This window comes from Hyla sarda, chromosome 2, assembly GCF_029499605.1.
Source record: "Hyla sarda isolate aHylSar1 chromosome 2, aHylSar1.hap1, whole genome shotgun sequence".
Classification (NCBI taxonomy): Eukaryota; Metazoa; Chordata; class Amphibia; order Anura; family Hylidae; genus Hyla; species Hyla sarda.
The window spans coordinates 304,985,709-305,006,089 of record NC_079190.1 but is presented as its reverse complement, the minus strand read 5'-3'; the positions used below and the strand labels follow the sequence as shown (position 1 = coordinate 305,006,089).

The following is a 20,381-nucleotide window of genomic DNA, read 5'->3' as shown; positions in this document are numbered from 1 at the left end:
CGATGCTCCGGCCCCTGTATTGCCCGTCATTACATGCAGAGCGAACTCGCTCTGTGCAGTAATGATAGCACGGTGCCGCAGCGGCGATCCCGGGGGTCCCCAACAGCGGGACCCTGGCGATCTGACATCTTATCCCCTATCCTTTGGATAGGGGATAAGATGTCTAGGGGCAGAGTACCCCTTTAAGGGGTTAAAGAACCTGAAATATTTGGGCTTGCTCTTACAACAGCATCATGGTGCTATACAACTAGGGTAAACATTTTTGGACTTTTTTTAATTTTATGTTTACACCATTCACTGTACGGGATAATTAAAGGAGTAGTCCGGCGGGACATCACTGCGGCTGGTGATAGGCTGAAGCTCCGTGTGACGTGCCGGGCTAACAGGAAGTAAGAAGAATACAGCCCGGGGACCGAACACCTGTACCGGAATGTACGGGAGCTCCGGGGGCTCGTTGGCAGGTAAGAGAAAGTTTGTTTTATCTTATTTTGCAGCCCGGACGGGATAAAAGTGAAAAAAAAGTGCACGCCGGACTACTCCTTTAACATTATATTTTGATTGTACGGACATTTACGCACGTGGCGATTCCAAATATGTTTATAAAAAAATGTAGGGGAGGGGATTTTTCACTTTTTATTTTTACATTTTACAACTTTTTATTTAAACTTTTTATGTCCCCACAGGGGACTATCTATAGCACTCCTTTGATTGCTAATACTGTGCAGTGCTATGTATGGGACACAGCACTGCTCAGTATTATCGGTGATCTTCTGCTCTAGTCTGCTCGATCTCAGACCAGAGCAGAAGACCCCAGGAGATGGCCGGAGCCAGGTAAAGGGACCTCCGGCCGCCATGTTGGATGATCGGATCGCCGTGGCAGCGCTGCGGGCGATCTGATCATCCATTCAAAGTGCCACACTGCCGCAATCTGTACTGATCACGGCATCTGAGGGGTTAATGGCGGACATCCGCGCGATCAGGGATGCCGGCCATTACCAGTGGGTCCCCGGCTGCTACTAGCAGCCGGAACCTGCCGTGTATGACGTGAGCACCATTCCGATGCTCGTGGTCATACACAGAACGTAAATGTACGTCCTGGTGAGGGAAGTCCCGACAGACCAGGACGTACATTTACGTCCGTGGTCGTTAAGGGGTTAAGGCAGTTTAAGCGAGATAAGGTAAACTCCCCTTTACAGGTCACCTATCTAACCCGGGAAGAAGTACAGTGCTGCCTACAAAAAATCAAAATAGACAGATGGCATACAACCCCGTGTTCTAAAGGAATTAAGTACTGTCCCCCCAGGACTGGTGCATGGCAAATGTGGTTACAATATTTTAAAAGGGGTCAAAAAGGTGACCCCGGGAATTATAGGCCTGTTAGTTTAACCTTTGTTGTATGTAAATTGTTTGAGGGTTTTCTAAGAGATGCTATTTTGGAGTATATTGATAAAAATAAATGTATGACCCCATATCAGCATGGGTTTATGAGGGATCAGTCCTGTCAAACTAACCTGATCAGCTTTTATGAGGAGGTGAGCTCCAGACTGGACCAAGGGGAATCACTGGATGTCACATACCTGGATTTTTCCAAAGCATTTGATACAGTGCCACATAAACTGTTGGTGCATAAAATGAGAAGGATTGGGCTGGGGGAGAATATGTGTAAGTGGGTAAGTAACTGGCTGAGTGATAGGAAACAGAGGGTGGTTATTAATGGTACTTATTCTGATTGGGTGACTGTTACTAGTGGGATACCACAGGGGTCAGTCTTGGGTCCTGTTCTATTTAATATATTTATTAATGACCTTGTAGAGGGGTTGAATAGTAATGTAGCAATCTTTGCAGATGATACTAAACTCTGTAAAGCGGTAAACACAATAGAGGACAGGGCACTGTTACAAATGGATCATCAAGGGGGCATCCTCTACGTTTAGAGGAAAGAAGGTTTCTACACAAGCACAGATGGGGGTTCTTTACTGTAAGAGCAGTGAGACTGTGGAATTCTCTTCCGGAGGAGGTGGTCATGGGGAATTCAGTAAAAGAGTTCAAAAGGGTGTCAGGATGCATTTTTGGAGAGTAAGAACATTGCTGGTTATGTATATTAGATTTATAGGGACAGAATGTCCAGGGATTTATTCTGACTGCCATATTTGGAGTCGGAAAGGAATTTTTACCTCTAGTATGAGGGTTTTTTGCCTTCCTCTGGATCAACTCAGTAGGGACTCATTAGGGATATAGGTTAAACTTGATGGACTCTGGTCTTTTTTCAATCTTATGCACTATGTTACTATTGTGCCCCCAAACCTAAACAGTGTGCTTGCCCAGTGGGTAGCTTGTTACAGATTACAGATCTGAGATAGATTTTTCAGAACATTATGTACTTTACATTAGCGTTAAAGGGGTTTTCCACCATAAGATGATTTTAGTACTTACATAAGAAATGAGGTAGAAGACAAATCAGTGTATTATACATAAATCAATGAATGTACCACCATGGGAAGCGGGCAGGGGAAAGGATACAGCTGAGTGCCTAAAATAACCCTGCCTATAAGTGGGCCCTCCCTAATACTAAGTGTGGAAAGGGGAAGAATATTATAAAAATATATACAAAAATGTGGCAGACTTCTCTTACCAACACGTTTCGCCCAGCAATGCGAAGGGCTCATCAGGGAATAGACAAGAATAAATCATGGGGTGCTATCATATTCAGAGATGAAATACAAATGTAAGACTGATATTAGAGTTGGGTGGTATGACCAAAAATGTATATCACGGTATTTTTCTAAATTATGGCGGTTTCACGGCATTTAACAGTATTTGTGGTTGCGTGGTTCCTCAGTATAGTGTCAGGTGGTCGGGGGTCCTCACCATGGTACCCGGGGTCTAGGTCAGGCCACCCGGTAACTCTGCTCCGTGTCTCCGCAGTTCTGCTCTCCGTGCCTGCCCGGAAGTCACGTGCCCCCCGGGAGTTGTAGTCCCCTCCCAGCTCCTCACAGTAAGTTCAGTGCGGCTCGGACTACACTTCCCAGAGACGCTGTGTGGCCGGATGTTTCCCTACGCCAGGGGTACTCAACTATTTTTAGTGAGGGTCCGCTTATCCAGGTCTGCCATCCGATGAAGGTCCGAGCTGAACGCTAAGGCCTGTTCACAAACAGCGGCCTCAGTGCCAAGACGAGCAACTGAAGTGTGGAGGACATATGACCTGAATACTGCCACACACTGTACCCCTGAATATAATGCTACCTCACACTGTACCCCTGAATATAATACTGCCACACACTGTACCTCTGAATATACTACCACACACTGCACCTTGATTATAATACTACCACACACTGTACCCCTGAATACTGCCACACACTGTACTCCTGAATATACTACAACACACTGCACCCCCTGATTATAATGATGCCATACACTGTACCCCTGAATATAATACTACCATACACTGCACCCCCCGATTATAATTCTGCCACACACTGTACCCCTAAATATAATACTGCCACCTGTACCCCTGAATATAATACTGCCACACACTGTACCCCTGAATATAAAACTGCCACTCTGTACCCCTGAATATACAGGGTGGGCCATTTATATGGATACACCTTAATAAAATGGGAATGGTTGGTGATATTAACTTCCTATTTGTGGCACATAGATGGGTGGTGACCATGGCAGCCATTTTGAAGTCGGCCATTTTGAATCCAACTTTAGTTTTTTCAATAAAAAGATGGTCATGTAACATCAAACTTATTGGGAATTTCACAAGAAAAACACTGGTGTGCTTGGTTTTAACACAGCTTTATTATTTCACGAGTTATTTACAAGTTTCTCTTTGTTTACAGCCATTGACATGTCGTCGAGGTTAACACGTGAAGAGCGGATAGAAATTGTGTTGATGTCTGGTGAACGCAGTAAACGGGTCATTGCAGCAGATTTCAATGCAAGACACCCTACGAGACCACCCATCTCCCATGCTCAAATTAGCAAACTGCTTGCTAAGTTTCGTGAAACTGGTTCAGTGTTGGATTTGCCAAAATGTGGACGCATGAAATCTGTAACTAATCAAGAAACATCAGTGGCTGTCCTAGCTTCATTCAGCAAGAGCCCACAGCGTAGCACTCGCCGAATGTCACTGGAGAGTGGCATTAGTCGAACATCCCTTCGGCGGATATTAGCTACTCACAAATGGCACGCTTACAAACTCCAGCTACTGCAGCATCTCAACGAGGATGACCCAGATCGGCGCACTGAATTTGCAGAATGGGCAAAACAAAAATTGGAACAGGACCCTCAGTTTACACAGAAGATTTTGTTCAGATTTTGGTGAAGTTAACAAACAAAACCACCGCTATTGGTCTGACACTAACCCACATTGGATAGATCCCTCCAAGACTGTTGGAACACAAAAATTGATGGTATGGTGTGGTATATGGGGTACAAAGATAGTGGGGCCATTCTTAATCAAGAGAAACCTCAAGGCCACTGGATATGCAAAATTGCTACATGATTATGTGTTTCCCTCTTTATGCACTGAAGCTGGCACGTTCCCTGAGTTTTTCCAGCAAGATGGTGCACCACCACATTATGGGTGTCAGGTCCGAGCATTCCTAGATGAACAGTTTCCTGGAAAGTGCATTGGTCGTCATGGGACAGTTGAATGCCCCCCCCCCCCCAAGGTCTCCCGATCTGACCCCCTTAGACTTTTATCTTTGGGGTCATCTGAAGGCAATTGTCTATGCTGTGAAGATACGAGATGTGCAGCACCTGAAACTACGGATATTGGAAGCCTGTGCTAGCATTTTTCCTGCGGCGTTGCTATCAGTGTGTGAAGAGTGGGAGAAGAGGGTTGCATTGACAATCCAACACAATGGGCAGCACATTGAACACATTTTATAAGTGGTTAGAAACTTGTAAATAACTCATGAAAGAATAAAGTTACGTTAAAACCAAGCACATCATTGTTTTTCTTGTGAAATTCCCAATAAGTTTGATGTGTCACATGACCCTCTTCCTATTGAAAAAACAAAAGTTGGATTCAAACTGGCCGGCTTCAAAATGACCGCCATGGTCACCACCCATCTTGAAAAGTTTCCCCCCTCACATATACTAATGTGGCACAAACAGGAAGTTAATATCACCAACCATTCCCATTTTATTAAGGTGTATCCGTAAATGGCCCACCCTGTACTTTATTGCTGTATTTGTATGCATTCTTTACTGCTGCCCTACATTATTACCAAGGTCACTGACTGACTGACATAGAATCCAATGCTCCACCTTGACTGCCATCTTGTGACTAAGCAGACAGTTACTAACTCACTAACTGCAATATAAGTGTACCACTTCATTAGGGTGTTTCATTTTTTCAAAGATGTGATTTTCATATGACTTTGCTTACGCCCCGAATCTCAGTGATGTAAAAGATATATATGCCAAATTTCAAGAAGATTGGATAATATTTAGGGGTTTCACACATTGATCATTTTATCTCAAACTTGCGTAATTTCTAATATTTAGTTTAAAGGGGTACTCCACCCCTAGACATCTTATCCCCTATCTAAAGGATCCCGCTGCTGGGGACCCCTGCAATATAGCATTCAATATAGCAACCACCTGTTACTGCTCCGGAAGCGCTGGAGGTTCTGGCTCCCGATCGCGTGGACAGAAGATCGTGACGTCACTACCCCGCCCCTGTGTGATGTCACACCCTGCCCCCTCAATGCAAATTTATGGGAGGGGGCGTGACAGCCTGAATGTCTTTTCCTTCTCACCATTGAAAAAGGGGACAAGGCTCCCCGAAAACGCATTTGGTCCGAGACTGCATGCAGGCACAAAGATTGGAACGCATCACTACAGATATTGACAAGTATCTCAACCTTATACCGGCAAAACCGGTAAGAAGCCTCCAGCACAGGACCTCCATCCCCCTCTCACACCTTTCCCCGTGCAGTCGGGGTAGAGAGGGAGAATCTCTGAGGACCATTTACGATGCCATATACTGGATTTACATCACCAACCCGGCACCAACAGACCTGGTAAGAGGCACAAAGTGCGTGACTTCCAATTCTCCCTTAACATTTGTCGTCAGAGTATAGCAAGTGCCGGGCTGCGCATCCGACCAGCCTTGCACAGACAAGGATCCAGTGGGCTCCCATTCAGGAGTCCCCAGTGCTAACGAGCGCAGCCATGAAGTATACAGCAGCCCCATACTGGATTTAATCTATCAGCACCGCTTGGAGACAACTAACTGCTTAATGAACTGTGACTCATATTACCCTAGCGATAAGTCACGAGCATAAATTGGACTATCGCATCGTGCTCATTATAGCCCAGTTTACATGTCCCCAATATTTCATTAATTTTGTCTTGTGCATCGCTAGTTTTTAATGTATATAATTACTATTTATAAATTACTTGTATTGTGAGGTGTCCTAAGCAAGGGCCCTGCTAGGGATCTCACTTTTATATCATTTACTATTCACAATAAATGTATTTTTATTAGACACAATTCTGATTTCCCTTTCTTTCTTTTCTCACTCTAACTGTCCCAATTTTTCTCCCTCCCCCCCCCCCATAGCCTAGTAGGACTGTTTCATTTATATTTTCAAAGACAAGATTACCCTGGAAAGGGATGGCACAAAGCTTAACCTTAGAGGTAGAGTCACCTTGCCAATTTTTAACCCATAGGGCCCTTATAGCGGAGTTATATAAGGTGGTGACTTTTGCCGCAAATCTAATTGATTTAACTGATCCATCCACCAAAAAGGCTGTGTCTAGTTTTAACATTGGAATGGAAGATAAAATATTTTCTCTAGATGTTTTATTGAGCAAATGGTTCTCTAACTCCTCTAGCTATATAAATAGAGACCTGAGTACAGTAGTAGCAATATTTGGGTTGATTAAAGCCGATGAGGCTTCCCAGGATCTTTTTAGAAGACCATCCATTTTACGGTCTAGGGTGTCCTTAAGCTGAGCCACATCCTCAAATCCTACTTTTAACAACTTTGAAAATCTGCACATCCGTTTTTGGAGGCTCACTCCACAGATTTACTTCATTAGGGTCAAAGGGGAAACGATTGTGAAATTCTTTAGGAATCTGCAAGCGCCTCTCCGGAACCTGCCACTCATCTGTGATAAGAGTTTTTATGCTATCATGAACCGAAAAAACTTTCGTTTTTTGAGTTTTCAGACCAGCAAACATCCTGTCCTGGAGTATCTATTATATTCATGGCATTTCTTACAGCAGTAAGGTAGATATCTGTATCTTTAGGAGAAAATGTATATTTTTTATCATCCCTCTTGGTGGAGTGTCTTAAATTTAACCCTCTTCTTCAGAGAAAGTAAAAGCAGAATTCAAATCTTCATTAGAATCCGAGTCGGAGTCCAAAACAATAGCCATTTTTTGCTTTTTTGGTGGAGAAGGTTCAACCACAGGCATATCAATAGTAGCAGGAGCTGAGGTACTAGGCAGTGCAGTAGGTATGGCAGACTGTACCTGATGATTAATAAGTGAACGAAGCTCATCAATAAAGGACAGGGATTCTTGGAAAACAATTGTTAGTGCAAGCTTTAAAAAAGGGTTTAGGATAGGTATCTGGTAGCACCACAGCACAGATTCCAAATTTTTGGGACTTCGATTTAGACTCCTTAATAGTTTCTTTTGATTTCTTCGGGGCCTCCTCGTCTCCCTAAGTGGGAAAGGGAATACCCATAAGAATCAAAACTATATACTACTTAAGAAAGTAGAAAATAGGGGGAAAAAGCAGCAGAGAGCAAGGCAATATGGTGCTAACCCCAAAGAAACCGCTGCTACAGAAAACACCATGTGATACATAAGAAAAAGCAGCACAGAAAGTAAGTGAATCCCCTAAGGGCCAGCTGCTCATGGTTACAGCCGATGCTGAGCGCTCCAGATGAGCAGTACGGGGGGCAGCAGACACATCCATGACTCAGAGGGATGTAGGATGGAACAGAGGAGCAATTTATACACCTCTGTTCAAATTTGGCACCCCTCCGCTCCTCTCCGGCGTTCCGGTGAGTGCTGCCATCTTGGGGGAGGTACTTTTGGTCCCCAGCCAATGCCCGAACACGCACACGTCTGTGCGCGCGCGTGACGTCACACAAGCGTGTCGCAACGTCAGACGCACGCACCCCGGCAGCATGGAGCCCGGAACAGCCAGGGAGCTCCAAGCAGAACTGAAATCAGCCAGAACAGGACTCCTGCCGCATAAACCTAGAGGAAGGAACCAGGAGGCAACAACCCGGAGGAAGCACTACTCGGTGCAGCACAGGGGGAGGGAGATGCCAGCATGATCCAAGCCTCCGCTGCCTGGCAGCCCCGTCCGGAGCAGAAACCAGACCACCAGAGGTAAGAACCTCACTCTCCGTGTATGCTTCTAGGAACAGAAGACACTGAGAGGTGGATGGGGAGGGCCTATTTAACCTTTATGTGTTTCCTGTTCCTATTAGAGCTACAGGGGATAATCTCATGGTGGTGCTGCCATGATGACGAAGTGAAAAAAAAACATTTTTCAAATCAACTGGTGCAAGAAAGTTAAACAGATTTGTAAATCACTTCAATTTAAAACTCTTAACCCATCTAGTACTTATCAGCTGCTGTATACTACAGAGAAATTTGTGAAGTTCTTTTCTGTCTGACAACAGTGCTCTCTACTGACACCTCTGTCCATGTCTGGAACTGTCCAGAGCAGGAGAGGTTTTCTATGGGGATATGATTCTAATCTGGACAGTTGGACAGGGGTGTCGGACAAAAGAACTTCACAATTTTTTTTCTTATTATTAATAGAAGTAATTTACAAATCTGTTTAACTTTCAGGCACCAGTTGATTTGAAAACATTTGTTTTCACCGGAGTTCCCCTTTAACATAATAAACACCACAAAGAATGGAGTAAGTTACAAGAGTGGCATAAAAAGCTCATTACTTATTGATACACAGGCCCCTTGTACACCCAGGCTGCCTGGTACTTGGTTCACCAGGATATACATGTATGACCCGAGTCTAAATATCATTTTATGGCACAATTAAAGGTGTCATTATAAATACAATTGGTTCAACAAAAACAAGCCCCATATGGGTCTGTAGATGGAATATATTTTATTAAAAAGAGTAAAAGACAAAAATGCAAAAATTTAAATTGACTGTGTCCCTAAGGATTTAAACTTATATGAAATGATGAGTCAAATGACTATAGGGATTAAACTGTGACATCCCAGGATCCACGCTACCAATGTAGAAGTGCATACAAGCTACAATACTATGCTGCAAAGAATAGCATTGTAGAAAAAAATCCTTTGTACAGTGTATATATGCTAATGTGACAACATGCCACTTAAAATATAAATATAATTAAAAACATACCTATAAACAGAAGCGCGATGCCACCCTGATGTGTGTTTTGCTGCAGCCTTCATCCGCAGTTCACATAATACTAAGTGCACATACTATATGGAGGTTAGTATTCGGCATTGAACTGGGGAGTAACTATCTTACATTTTATGATGAATCCCCCCTTGTGTTGTTTTTGTATTAATATCTTCCAATAGCTATATATACTGTATGTATTCACATGTTTGCCTGTTCATCATAAAGAATTTCAGCTATATTCTTCTTGTGCAGGACACGGCTTCCCAACAGACGTCATCACCCTTCAAAAGGTTTACTCCTTTTACAAGCTCTGTTAAAGTGAGTTTAATAAATTAAGACCCTAAAAGGGAATTCTGTTATGAGAAAGACTATCACTCCAGGATATATAACTTGAAATGAAAGTTGTACTGGCTTCTGCATGTTTTTGTGTGACTCACCTCTGACAGGAAGTTGTGTAGTCATCTCATTGTCATTGTGGTATTGTCTCAGCAGTTTCCTGGCTCCCTCCTCTCTCATCCTCATCATCCTCTGCTGTCTAAGGAGGTTTGGCTGGATCTTGTCTCTGAGCTCTAGCTCTTCTCTCTGTATTTTTTTTTATTAGGGATCGACCGATTATCGGCACGGCCGATATTATCGGCCGATATTCAAGTTTTTTTGCCAGTATCGGCTTCTAAGCTGCCGATAATGCGCAAAACAAGGCGTGTGCACGAATCGCGGAACTTCAGTCCTGGCCCTGAACTTCAGGCCGGGACTGAAGTCCCGCGATTCGTGCACATGCCTTGTTTTGCCGTGCAGAGCAATCTAGTTTGGATTAAACCTTTGCAAATATGACACCCAACAACGCAATTGCCGACAGCATGGTGGAGCGGGAGCTCTCAGCTGTCCCGCTTCTCCACACCCTCACCTTTCTCACGCTGCTTCATTCTTGCAGTGTGAGTGAGAGCCGCGGGGACGCCATCCACGGCAGGCCGGCGTGATGACATCACATCATTGCGCCGGCGCCCAGAGATCACGTCCTCACAGCTCTCACTCACAGTACAAGAACGTAGCAGCGTGTGAGAAAGGTGAGCACTGCTCGGGCGCTGTATGAATGGACGGGCAAATTATAAGTGACGGGGGCAAATATAAGTGAGGGGCACACGTCAGGGGGGTATTATATGTGAGGAACACAGGACATGGGGCATTATATGGGGGGGGTCACAGGACAGGGGGTATTATATATGAGGGGCACATGACAGGGGGGGGGGGATTATATGTGGGGGCACGACAGCCCCCCTGTCATGTGCCCATATAATGCCCCCCTGACTTATAATACCCCCTGTCCTGTGCCCCTCACATATAATGCACCAGGTCCTGTGCCCCCCACATATAATGCCCCTTGAGGGGGCATTATATGTAAGGGGCACAGGACATGAGACATTATATGTGAGGGGCACAGGACAGGGGGGGGGGGGCTGTCATGTGCCCCCACATATAATCCCCCCCTGTCATGTACCCCTCATATATAATACCCCCTGTCCTGTGACTCCCCACATATAATGCCCCATGTCCTGTGTTCCTCACATATAATGCCTCCGTCATGTGCCCCCACATATAATGCCCCCGTCATGTGCCCCCACATATAATGCCCCCTGACATGTGCCCCTGATATATAATGCCCCATTTCCTGTGCCCCTCACATATAATGCCCCCTGTTCTGCCCCCTCAGGGGACATTATATGTGAGGGACACAGGAAAGGGGGTATTATAAGTCAGGGGGGCATTATACAGGCAGGGGGAGAGAAGCGGGCGGCGGTCTCTGGCACCACAAAAGCCGCTGCAGTTCATTGATTTAAAGCACCCGCTTTAAATCAATGATCTGCAGCGGCTTTGGGGGGGAAATAGCCGATAATTTATACCGGAATATTGGTATAAGTTAACAGCTATCGGCCTTAACCTCCACAGATTATCGGTATCGGCCCTAAAAAAAAAAATCGATATCGGTCGATCCCTATTTTTTATGGGACATTGCAGTTTTCTCTGAGATTTTGGTGCATTTTTTCGGAAATCACTATAACATTTCAGAAAAATTATGGCACGAATGTGGTTAAACCACAACCTTTTAACATACCCTTAGGGAGAATGAAGTGAGTTTACATTATGTTGCCTTGTGAGGAATGATTCCAAAGGCAGAGGAGCAGACAGGTAATGAATATGCAGGTACACTGCATTATAATCTGCTGGGAAATTAGATGTTCTGCAACAGTTCATGGCAGGGAACTGGTGGTTTTATATTTTGGTGATTTCAGAACTGGAGCAGCCAGGTAAGCAATACCATATGCATCTGCAGCATGTTTTTTTTTTACCTGATCTAAGTGTACCCCTTTAAACATGAAACCAACACGATCAGGTTGCGTTGTAGCTGCATTATGGTTTGTAACTACATCACGCTTCCCAAGTAATTAAACAAATTTATTGCTGTACTTTTTGAACGTTTCAGCATTTGTGCTGTTGATTCTGAAGATGGCCACACGTTTTTTTGTGCATGCAGATCTTGACCACTTCAACTTTGTTTCTGTTGAATTGTGTGCCATTAAGGCACTATTTAAGCTGGCGCAAAAACAGCAAATTAAATCAATAAGTTGGTTCCATATAACAATCTAAATACACCCTAATTACTGGTAACTACTAAACAAATGCAGGTGGCAGCAGCATTTCTGAAGCAATTAAGCTATGTTCTACGGACACCAGAATTTGAATTATTTACAGCATGAAAAATCTGCTATGTGAACAGCACAGCAGAATACCACTTAAATCTGCTGCGGAATCTCTGTGCTGAAATTCCATCGTGTGAACATAGCCTAATTGCAATTGGCCAACCTCACAGCATTGCAATCACAATGCAACCTGATGGTGTGGTTCCACCTAAAAGGGGTACTCCCACAGAAAAAAAAAAATGTAATCATCTGGTACCAGAAAGTTAAACAGATTTGTAAATTACTTCTATTTAAAAATCTTAATCCTTCCAGTACTGCTGTATGCTTCACAGGAAGTTCTTTTCTTTTAGAATTTATTTTCTGTCTGACCACAGTGCTCTCTTGCTGTCACCTCTGTCCATTTTAGGAACTTTCCAAAGCAGGATAGGTTATCTATGGGGATTTTCTCCAACTGTGGACAGTTCCTAAAATGGATAGAGGTGTCAGCAGAGAGCTTTGTGGTTAGAAAGAAAGGAAATTCAAAAAGAAAATAACTTCCTCTGAAGCATACAACAGTTTACCCCTTTCATGCACCAGTTTACCCCTTTAAGCCGTTTGAACAAATCCTTTCTGTATGTTTTGATTTCAGATAATGAGATTGCCTGAGACAGGGAGTGAGAACCAAGCACGTAGTGGTCTTAGACGCAGGTTAGTATGTTCCACTTCACCCATATTTAATTGGTGAAATGAAAGAATCTATGCAATAATTAAAATGGAATTTAAAGTAAATCTGTTAACTCATATTTACATGAGCTGCAGACATTGTCAGATAACAGGATGATGATATTAAACATACAGCATACATAAGTATTGAACATGTCACCATTCTTCTCACTAAATGTATTTCCAAAAGTGCCATTGACACCAGATGTTAGTAACAACCCAAGTAATCCATACATACAAAGAAACAAAAAAAAAGGTCAGAAATTAAGTTATGTGTAATAATGTAAAATGACTAAGGGAAAAGGTATTGAACAGGATTATTGATATGTATTTAATACTTTGTACAAAAGCTTTTGTTGGTAAAGACCGCTTCAAGATGCCTCCTATATGGAGAAACTAGTCGCGTGCTTTGCTCTGGTGTGATTTTGGCTCATTCCTTCACAAAAGCAGTCTTCAAATCTTAAAGGTTCCACGGGTCTCTTCTATGAATCATAATCTTTAGTCCTTTCCTTAGATTTTCAATGGGATTTAAAGGGTACTCCAGTGGGAAACTATTATTTTTTATTATTATTATTATTATTATTATTATTATTATTATCTGGTGCCAGAAAGTTAAACAGATTTGTAAAGTACTTCTATTTAAAAATCATAATCCTTCCAGTACTTAGCTGCTGCATACTACAGAGGAAGTTCTTTTCTTTTTAAATCTCCTTTGTCTGACCACAGTGCTCTCTGCTGACACCTCTGTCCATGTCAGGAACTGTCCAGAGCAGAAGAGGTTTTCTATGAGGATTTGCTCCTACTCTGGACAGTAGGGTGTGGGCTTCTCCTAATCAACTCTGCCTTTAACAAATGCTCCTGTTACCAAGGTTACAGTGATAAACAATATTAACCCCTTCATGACCCAGCCCATTTTCACCTTCATGACCTGGGCATTTTTTGCAATTCTGACCACTGTCACTTTAAACATTAATAACTCTGGAATGCTTTTACTTATCATTCTGATTCCGAGCTTGTTTTTTCGTGACATATTCTACTTTATGTTATTGGTAAAATTTCACTGATATTTGTATCCTTTCTTGGTAAAAAATCTAAAAATTTCATGAAAATTTTGAAAATTTAGCATTTTCTAACTTTAAAAGTCTCTGCTTGAAAGGAAAATGGATATTCCAAATAAATTACATATTGATTCACATATACAATATGTCTACTTTGTGTTTGCATAAAAAAATTGACAAGTTTTTACTTTTGGAAGACACCAGAGGGCTTCAAAGTTCCGCAGCAATGTTCCAATTTTTCTCAAGATTTTCAAAATCGTAATTTTTCAGGGACCAGTTTAGGTTGGAAGTGGATTTTAAGGGTCTTCATATTAGAAATACCCCATAAATGACCCCATTATAAAAACTGCACCCCCAAAGTATTCAAAATGACATTCAGTAAGTGTTTTAACCCTTTAGGTGTTTCACAGGAATAGCAACAAAGTGAAGGAGAAAATTCTAAATCTTCATTTTTTACACTGGCATTTTCTTGTAGACCCAATTTTTGAATTTTTACAAGGGGTAAAAGGAGAGAAATCACCCTAAAATTTGTAACCCAATTTCTCTCGAGTAAGGAAATACGTATGCGTATGTAAAGTGTTTGGCGGGCGCAGTAGAGGGCTCAGAAGAGAAGGAGCGACAATGGGATTTTGGAGAGTGAGTTTTTCTGAAAGGGTTTTTTGGGGGCATGTCCCATTTAGGAAGCCCCTATGGTGCCAGAACAGTGGACCCCCCCCACATGTGACCCCATTTTGGAAACTATACCCCTCATGGAATTTAATAAGGGGTGCAGTGAGCATTTACACCCCACTGGCCTTTGACAGATATTTGAAACAGTGGAATGTGCAAATCAAAAATTTTATTTTTCATTTTCACAGACCACTGTTCCAAAAATCTGTCATACACCAGTGGGGTGTAAATGCTCACTGCACCCCTTATTACATTCCGTGAGGGGTGTAGTTTCCAAAATGGGGTCACATATGGATATTTATTGTTTTGCGTTTGTCAGAACTGCTGTAACAATCAGCCACCCCTGTGCAAATCGCCTCAAATGTACATGGTGCACTCTCCCTTCTGGGCCTTGTTGTGCGCCCCCAGAGCACTTTGCGCCCACATATGGGGTATCTCCGTACTCAGGAGAAATTGCATTACAAATTTAGAGGGTCTTTTTTCCCTTTTACCTCTTGTGAAAATTTATTTTTTTACACTAACATGCTGGTGTAGACCAAAACTTCACCTTTTCATAAGGGGTTAAAGAAGAAAAAGCCCCCCAAAATTTGTAAGGCAATTTCTCCCGAGTACGGCGATACCCCATATGTGTCCCAAAACTGTTGCCCTGAAATACGACAGGGCTCCAAAGTGAGAGAGCGCCATGCGCATTTGAGGCCTGAATTAGGGATTTGCATAGGGGTGGACATAGGGGTATTCTATGCCAATGATTCCCAAACAGGGTGCCTCCAGCTGTTGCAAAACGCCCAGCATGCCTGGACAGTCAATGGCTGTCCGGCAATACTGGGAGTTATTATTTTGCAACAGCTGGAGGCTCTGTTTTGGAAACAGTAACGTACCAGACGTTTTTCATTTTTTTGGGGAGGGGGGGCTGTGTAGGGGTATGTGTATATGTAGTGTTTTTTACTTTTTATTTTAGGTTAGTGTTAGTGTAGTGTAGTGTTTTTAGGGTACAGTCACATGGGCAGAGGTTCACAGCAAGTTTGCCGCTGGAAGTTTGAGCTGCAGCGCAAAATTTGCGCCATCTCAAACTTGCAGCACTCGCTGTAAACCTCCGCCCATGTGAGTGTACCCTGTACATTCACATTGGGGGGAGGGGACAAACATCCAGCTGTTGCAAACTCCGAGCATGCCCTTTGGCTGTCCGTGCATACTGGGAGTTGTAGTTTTGCAAGAGCTGGAGGAACACTGGTTTGGAAACACTAAGTTAAGTAATAAACTTTCAAGTGTTTTGCAACCAAACTTAGTGTTTCCAAACCAGTGTGCCTCCAGCTGTTGCAAAACTACAACTCCCAGCATGCATGGTCTGTCAGTGCATGCTGGGAGTTATAGTTTTGCAACAATTGCAACAGCTGGAGGCACTGAGGTAGGAAACGGACAATGTTTCCCAACTAGTCTGCCTCCAGCTGTTGCAAAACTACAACTCCCAGCATGCCCAGACTGCCCAGGCATGCTGGAAGTTGTAGTTCGGCAATATCTGAAGGATCAGATGTTGCCGAACTACAACTTCCAGCATGCTTGGGCAGTCTGGGCATGCTGGGAGTTGTAGTTTTGCAACATCTGGAGGTCCACAGTTTGGAGACCACTGTATAATGGTCTCCAATCTGTGCTCTTCCAGATGTTAGAGAACGACAACTCCCAGCATGCCTGGACAGACTGAGCATGCTGGGAGTTGTAGTTTTGCAACATCTGGAAGAGCACAGATTGGAGACCATTATACAGTGGTCTCCAAACTGTGGGCCTCCAGATGTTGCAAAACTACAACTCCCAGCATGCCCAGAAAGCCAAAGGCTGTCTGGGAATGCTGGGAGTTGCAGTTTTGAAACTCTCAGAGGCAGCAGTGAGATCGCTTTACGGCGATCTCACTGCTGCCAATGAAGATGCCGCACTGCTGCTGCAAACTCACCTCCGCGCCGCAGCGCCGCGGGGACCGCATGGAGGACGCCGGGACCGCCGGGACCGCTCGGGACACCGCTCGGACGGATAAGTGACGCCGGGGGACGGGTCAGGGACACTTAGCAGAGCGGTGTGTGTCCCGATCCCCGTGATCGGAACTCACACACCGCGCTGCTAAGTATTTTCCTAGCGAAACGCTGCTATCAGCTAGTCAGATTTGACCAGCTGATAGCAGCGATCGCTGGGGGGGGGGGGGGGGGATGAAACCCCCCGTGGTCGCACGGTAAGATGGCTGGCTATCAGTGATAGCCACCATCTTTCCAGGCGCTGCGGGATGCCGCGAGTAGCGGCAGTAATGTTCATGACGTACCTGTATGTCATGGGTCGGGAACACCTTGCCACCCATGACGTACAGGTATGTCATAGGTCGGGAAGGGGTTAAAAACAAACAAAAAAAATATGTACTTTCAGTTTGAGCAGGAAGCTATTAGCAGCAGGCATATTTAAAAATGTAATGAATCTAAGACTTTATTATACACTAGCTGAGTAGCCGGCATTGCCCGGTTTTTCCTATCTAATCCTTGTGGGAGAGGAAAAGCAAAATAGGAGGAAGCTCTTGTCCTCATATCATGTTCTCATATCCCATCCCCATATCCCCTCCTCATATCCCAACCTCATATGCCATCTTCATTTTTTGTCCTCATATCCTGACACCATATCCCCTCCTTATATCCAAACCTCATATCTCATCCTCATCCTCATATCCCATCCTCATACTCTGTCCTCATATCTCATCCTCATATCCCATCCTCAGGTGGGGCTGAGTTGTGATAAAGAGATTTTAGGCAGAAAATAGAAAGGGGCATGGCTTTGTGGGAATGGGTGTGACTTGCAAGCTGGGCCGATGCACAAAAAGGGTAGAAAAAAAAAAGGCTTTGCGAGATGAGGTGGGGCATGCAGGAGGGGTGTGACTTGCAAGCAAAACTTACGCACTCACCAGGAGTTGCAGAGCGGAAAGGTAATACTTATATGGGACTCCTTCACGTAAGGGGATAAGTTAGGTTAATTTAACTATCTTATATATTTATTTGACATATAAGTAACATGTGTACAAAGTATTATCAAAATTTCTCCAGCAATTTGGGAGTTTTGCTGGAACATATATATCGAATAGACTTTAAAGGGATTTTAAACAAAAACCCTGACCCTTGCAAATGGGGTAGGTTAGATTTAATTAAACTTGTAGTTAATATATAGGGGAACGTGCGTGCTAAGTTTTATCGAAATATCTTTAGCCATTTGGAAGTTTTGCTGGAACATATATATCCCATAGACTTGCATGGGTCTTTAAACAAAAACCCCGACCCTAGCAAATGGGGGTGGGTTAGGGTTAATATATCTATCATATGTTGGTAGTTGACATTTAAGTAACATGTGTACCAAGTTTTATCAAAATATCTTCAGCAATTTGGTTATGCTGGAACAAAAACACATACAGATTGGCCCTGATTTACTGAAGTGTTGTTTTCTTTGTGGGCTTTAATTCCCTACAGGGATTTTTCCATGGTATTTACTAATGTTTCCCTACATTTTGCTTTTTACAACTGCTCTGAGCTGTGGGGTTTTCCAGAGCTCAAATCCACCACATTTTCTGTGAAAGTAAATATGGGATTTTTTGAAAATGTTGGGGGCATGCCCCTTTTTGGCCACCACGCCCATTTTTCGAGTTTTCTGAGTAAAATGGAGAGTTGGTCAAGTTTTTACATTTTTGGTGCAAATTCTGTATATAGATAGAGAGAGAGAGAGAGAGAGATATTGATTATACATGAGACCTATTGCATTCAGCAACCAGTAATTATTGCATTGGAGTTGTTTTATTTTTAATTTCTGTTTTTCTTTTGCTTTAGTACTAAAATTACTAATTTTTATTTTGTCTAGTTCTAGTTTAAGGCTTTCACTCCGTAAAATAGACGATCGAGTGGAAAAGTATACATCAGCAATAAAGGTACTTGTTGCTTTTTTTTTTGTCAGTTTTTTCTTTTTACTGATAGTTTATGCATTTTTTGTTGTGACATTGTATAAACACTGCTTGCAGGCTTTTACAGGCTCCCCCTGCTCCCTGAGCTAGGCCGAGAGCAGCCGTGATGTGTGCGAGTAAACTGCGCATGCGTGCAGTGGTGGATTGCCGCTCTGAGCAGGCACATATGAGGCACACTGTAGGGTCCATCGTCGACGCATCCGCAGCTTAAAATATGCTGTGGATCCGCCCATGTGAACAAGCTCTTATAGTGAATTCCTTTTTTCTACTCTCGTATTGGATCAGAAAAACGAACATCATGGGTTCTGACATAGTGTCTGCCAATTTGATGAAATATGCGTCAGGACTCCAGCGCAAAATATTAACTACAATAAGGATAACAATGACACATAAGCAATAAAAAGAACCCTCACTATAGGGGAGATTTATTAAAACCTGTGCAGAGGAAAAGTTGCCCAGTTGCCCATAGCAACCAATCAGATCGCTTCTTTCATTTTGCACAGGCCCTTTTAAAAATGAAAGAAGCAATCTGATTGGTTGCTATGGGCAACTGGGCAACTTTTCCTTTGCACAGGTTTTGATAAATCTCCCCCTATATGATGACTTAAAGAATTCTTGCCACTATAGACACTTATCCCCTATCAACATGATGGCGGTTATGGTCTAAACACGTGAGAAGGGGGGCCGCTGAGGTAATTCATACACTATATCCTATATATAATATATACTATACATAAAATTACCATATTATTGTCTGGCCATTGTAGAAAATTATTTCTAGTTGTTATGGGTCAAAAGAAATAAGGAAAGGCAGGTGTACCCAATAGGGGTACAGGTCGTTCCTGTCACAGCAATGTTTTCCTTTTTCCAAACATAATATTCATGTAAACCAAATTTTTGGTCTCATCCATCCACAAAAAAATGTTCCACTGACTTTTCCACATAATCTTAAAGAAGTTATCCAGGAATAGAAAAACAAAGCTGATTTTTACTTCAAAAACAGCTCCCCATCTGTCTCCAGGTTGGATGTGCTTTTACAACTTGGCTCCATTCACTTCAATAGAACTGAACTGCAGAACCACACCCAACCTGGAGACAGACATGGAGCTGTTTTTGAAAGAAAGCAGCTCTGTTTTCTATTCCTGGATAACCCCTTTTTATGCAAACTGCAGACCCACAGCAATGTTTTTTTTTTGGAAAGCGTTAATTTTTAACGTAAATTTGTTTTCCCTTAGTCCTAACAGCAGCACAAGTGGGGTGTTCTGCCCCTGTGAAGCTGGCAGGACGGTGGAATTTTTAATTCCGCCCAAGCAATTTAAATTAATTAGCCCCCCCATAAAAGGCCTCCTCCCCTAGGCCATCTCGCTTAATAACAAGTAACAAAAAAGTTTAGGGCGGGAAATTTGTGTGCTGCTGTTAGGACTAAGGGAAAACAAATTTACGTTAAAAATTAACGCTTCCCTTACGTCCTAACCAGCAGCACAAGTGGGGACTTAGCGAGTAACAACACAAATAGGGAGGGACTACGGCAGAGTGGCACTTAGGATTGACTGCCCAAAGGCCAACTCTTCCGATCGTTTGGCATTAACCCTGTAATGACTCAAAAAAGTATTGTGGGTGCTCCAAGAAGCAGCAGCACAAATCTGTTCCAGAGGAACAGACCTTTTCTCAGCAAAGGAAGTAGAGACTGCCCTAGTGGAATGGGCAGTGACAAAGGCAGGAGGAGTTAGCTCCTGGACTATGAAGGTCTCTCGGATTGCCTCCTTAATCCACCTACTCAGGGTAGGTTTAGAGGCTTTCAAGCCCTTGTTCTTTCCAGAAAAAGAGACAAGGAGGTGTTCCGACTTCCTGAATTCTCCAGTTCTTGAGATATAGACTCTGAGAGCTCTAG

General features: G+C 43.2%; 1 protein-coding gene across 1 annotated transcript in view; it reads left to right on the top strand.

The window, feature by feature from the left end:
• The window catches only part of LAD1 (ladinin 1), a 190,973-nt gene that overhangs the window by 142,780 nt on the left and 27,812 nt on the right, over positions 1–20,381 (top strand). The window contains exons 6-8 of the mRNA XM_056557618.1: positions 9,645–9,710; positions 12,717–12,775; positions 18,391–18,457. Coding sequence (XP_056413593.1) covers positions 9,645–9,710; positions 12,717–12,775; positions 18,391–18,457 — 192 coding nt within the window. The remainder of the gene's footprint in view (positions 1–9,644; positions 9,711–12,716; positions 12,776–18,390; positions 18,458–20,381) is intronic.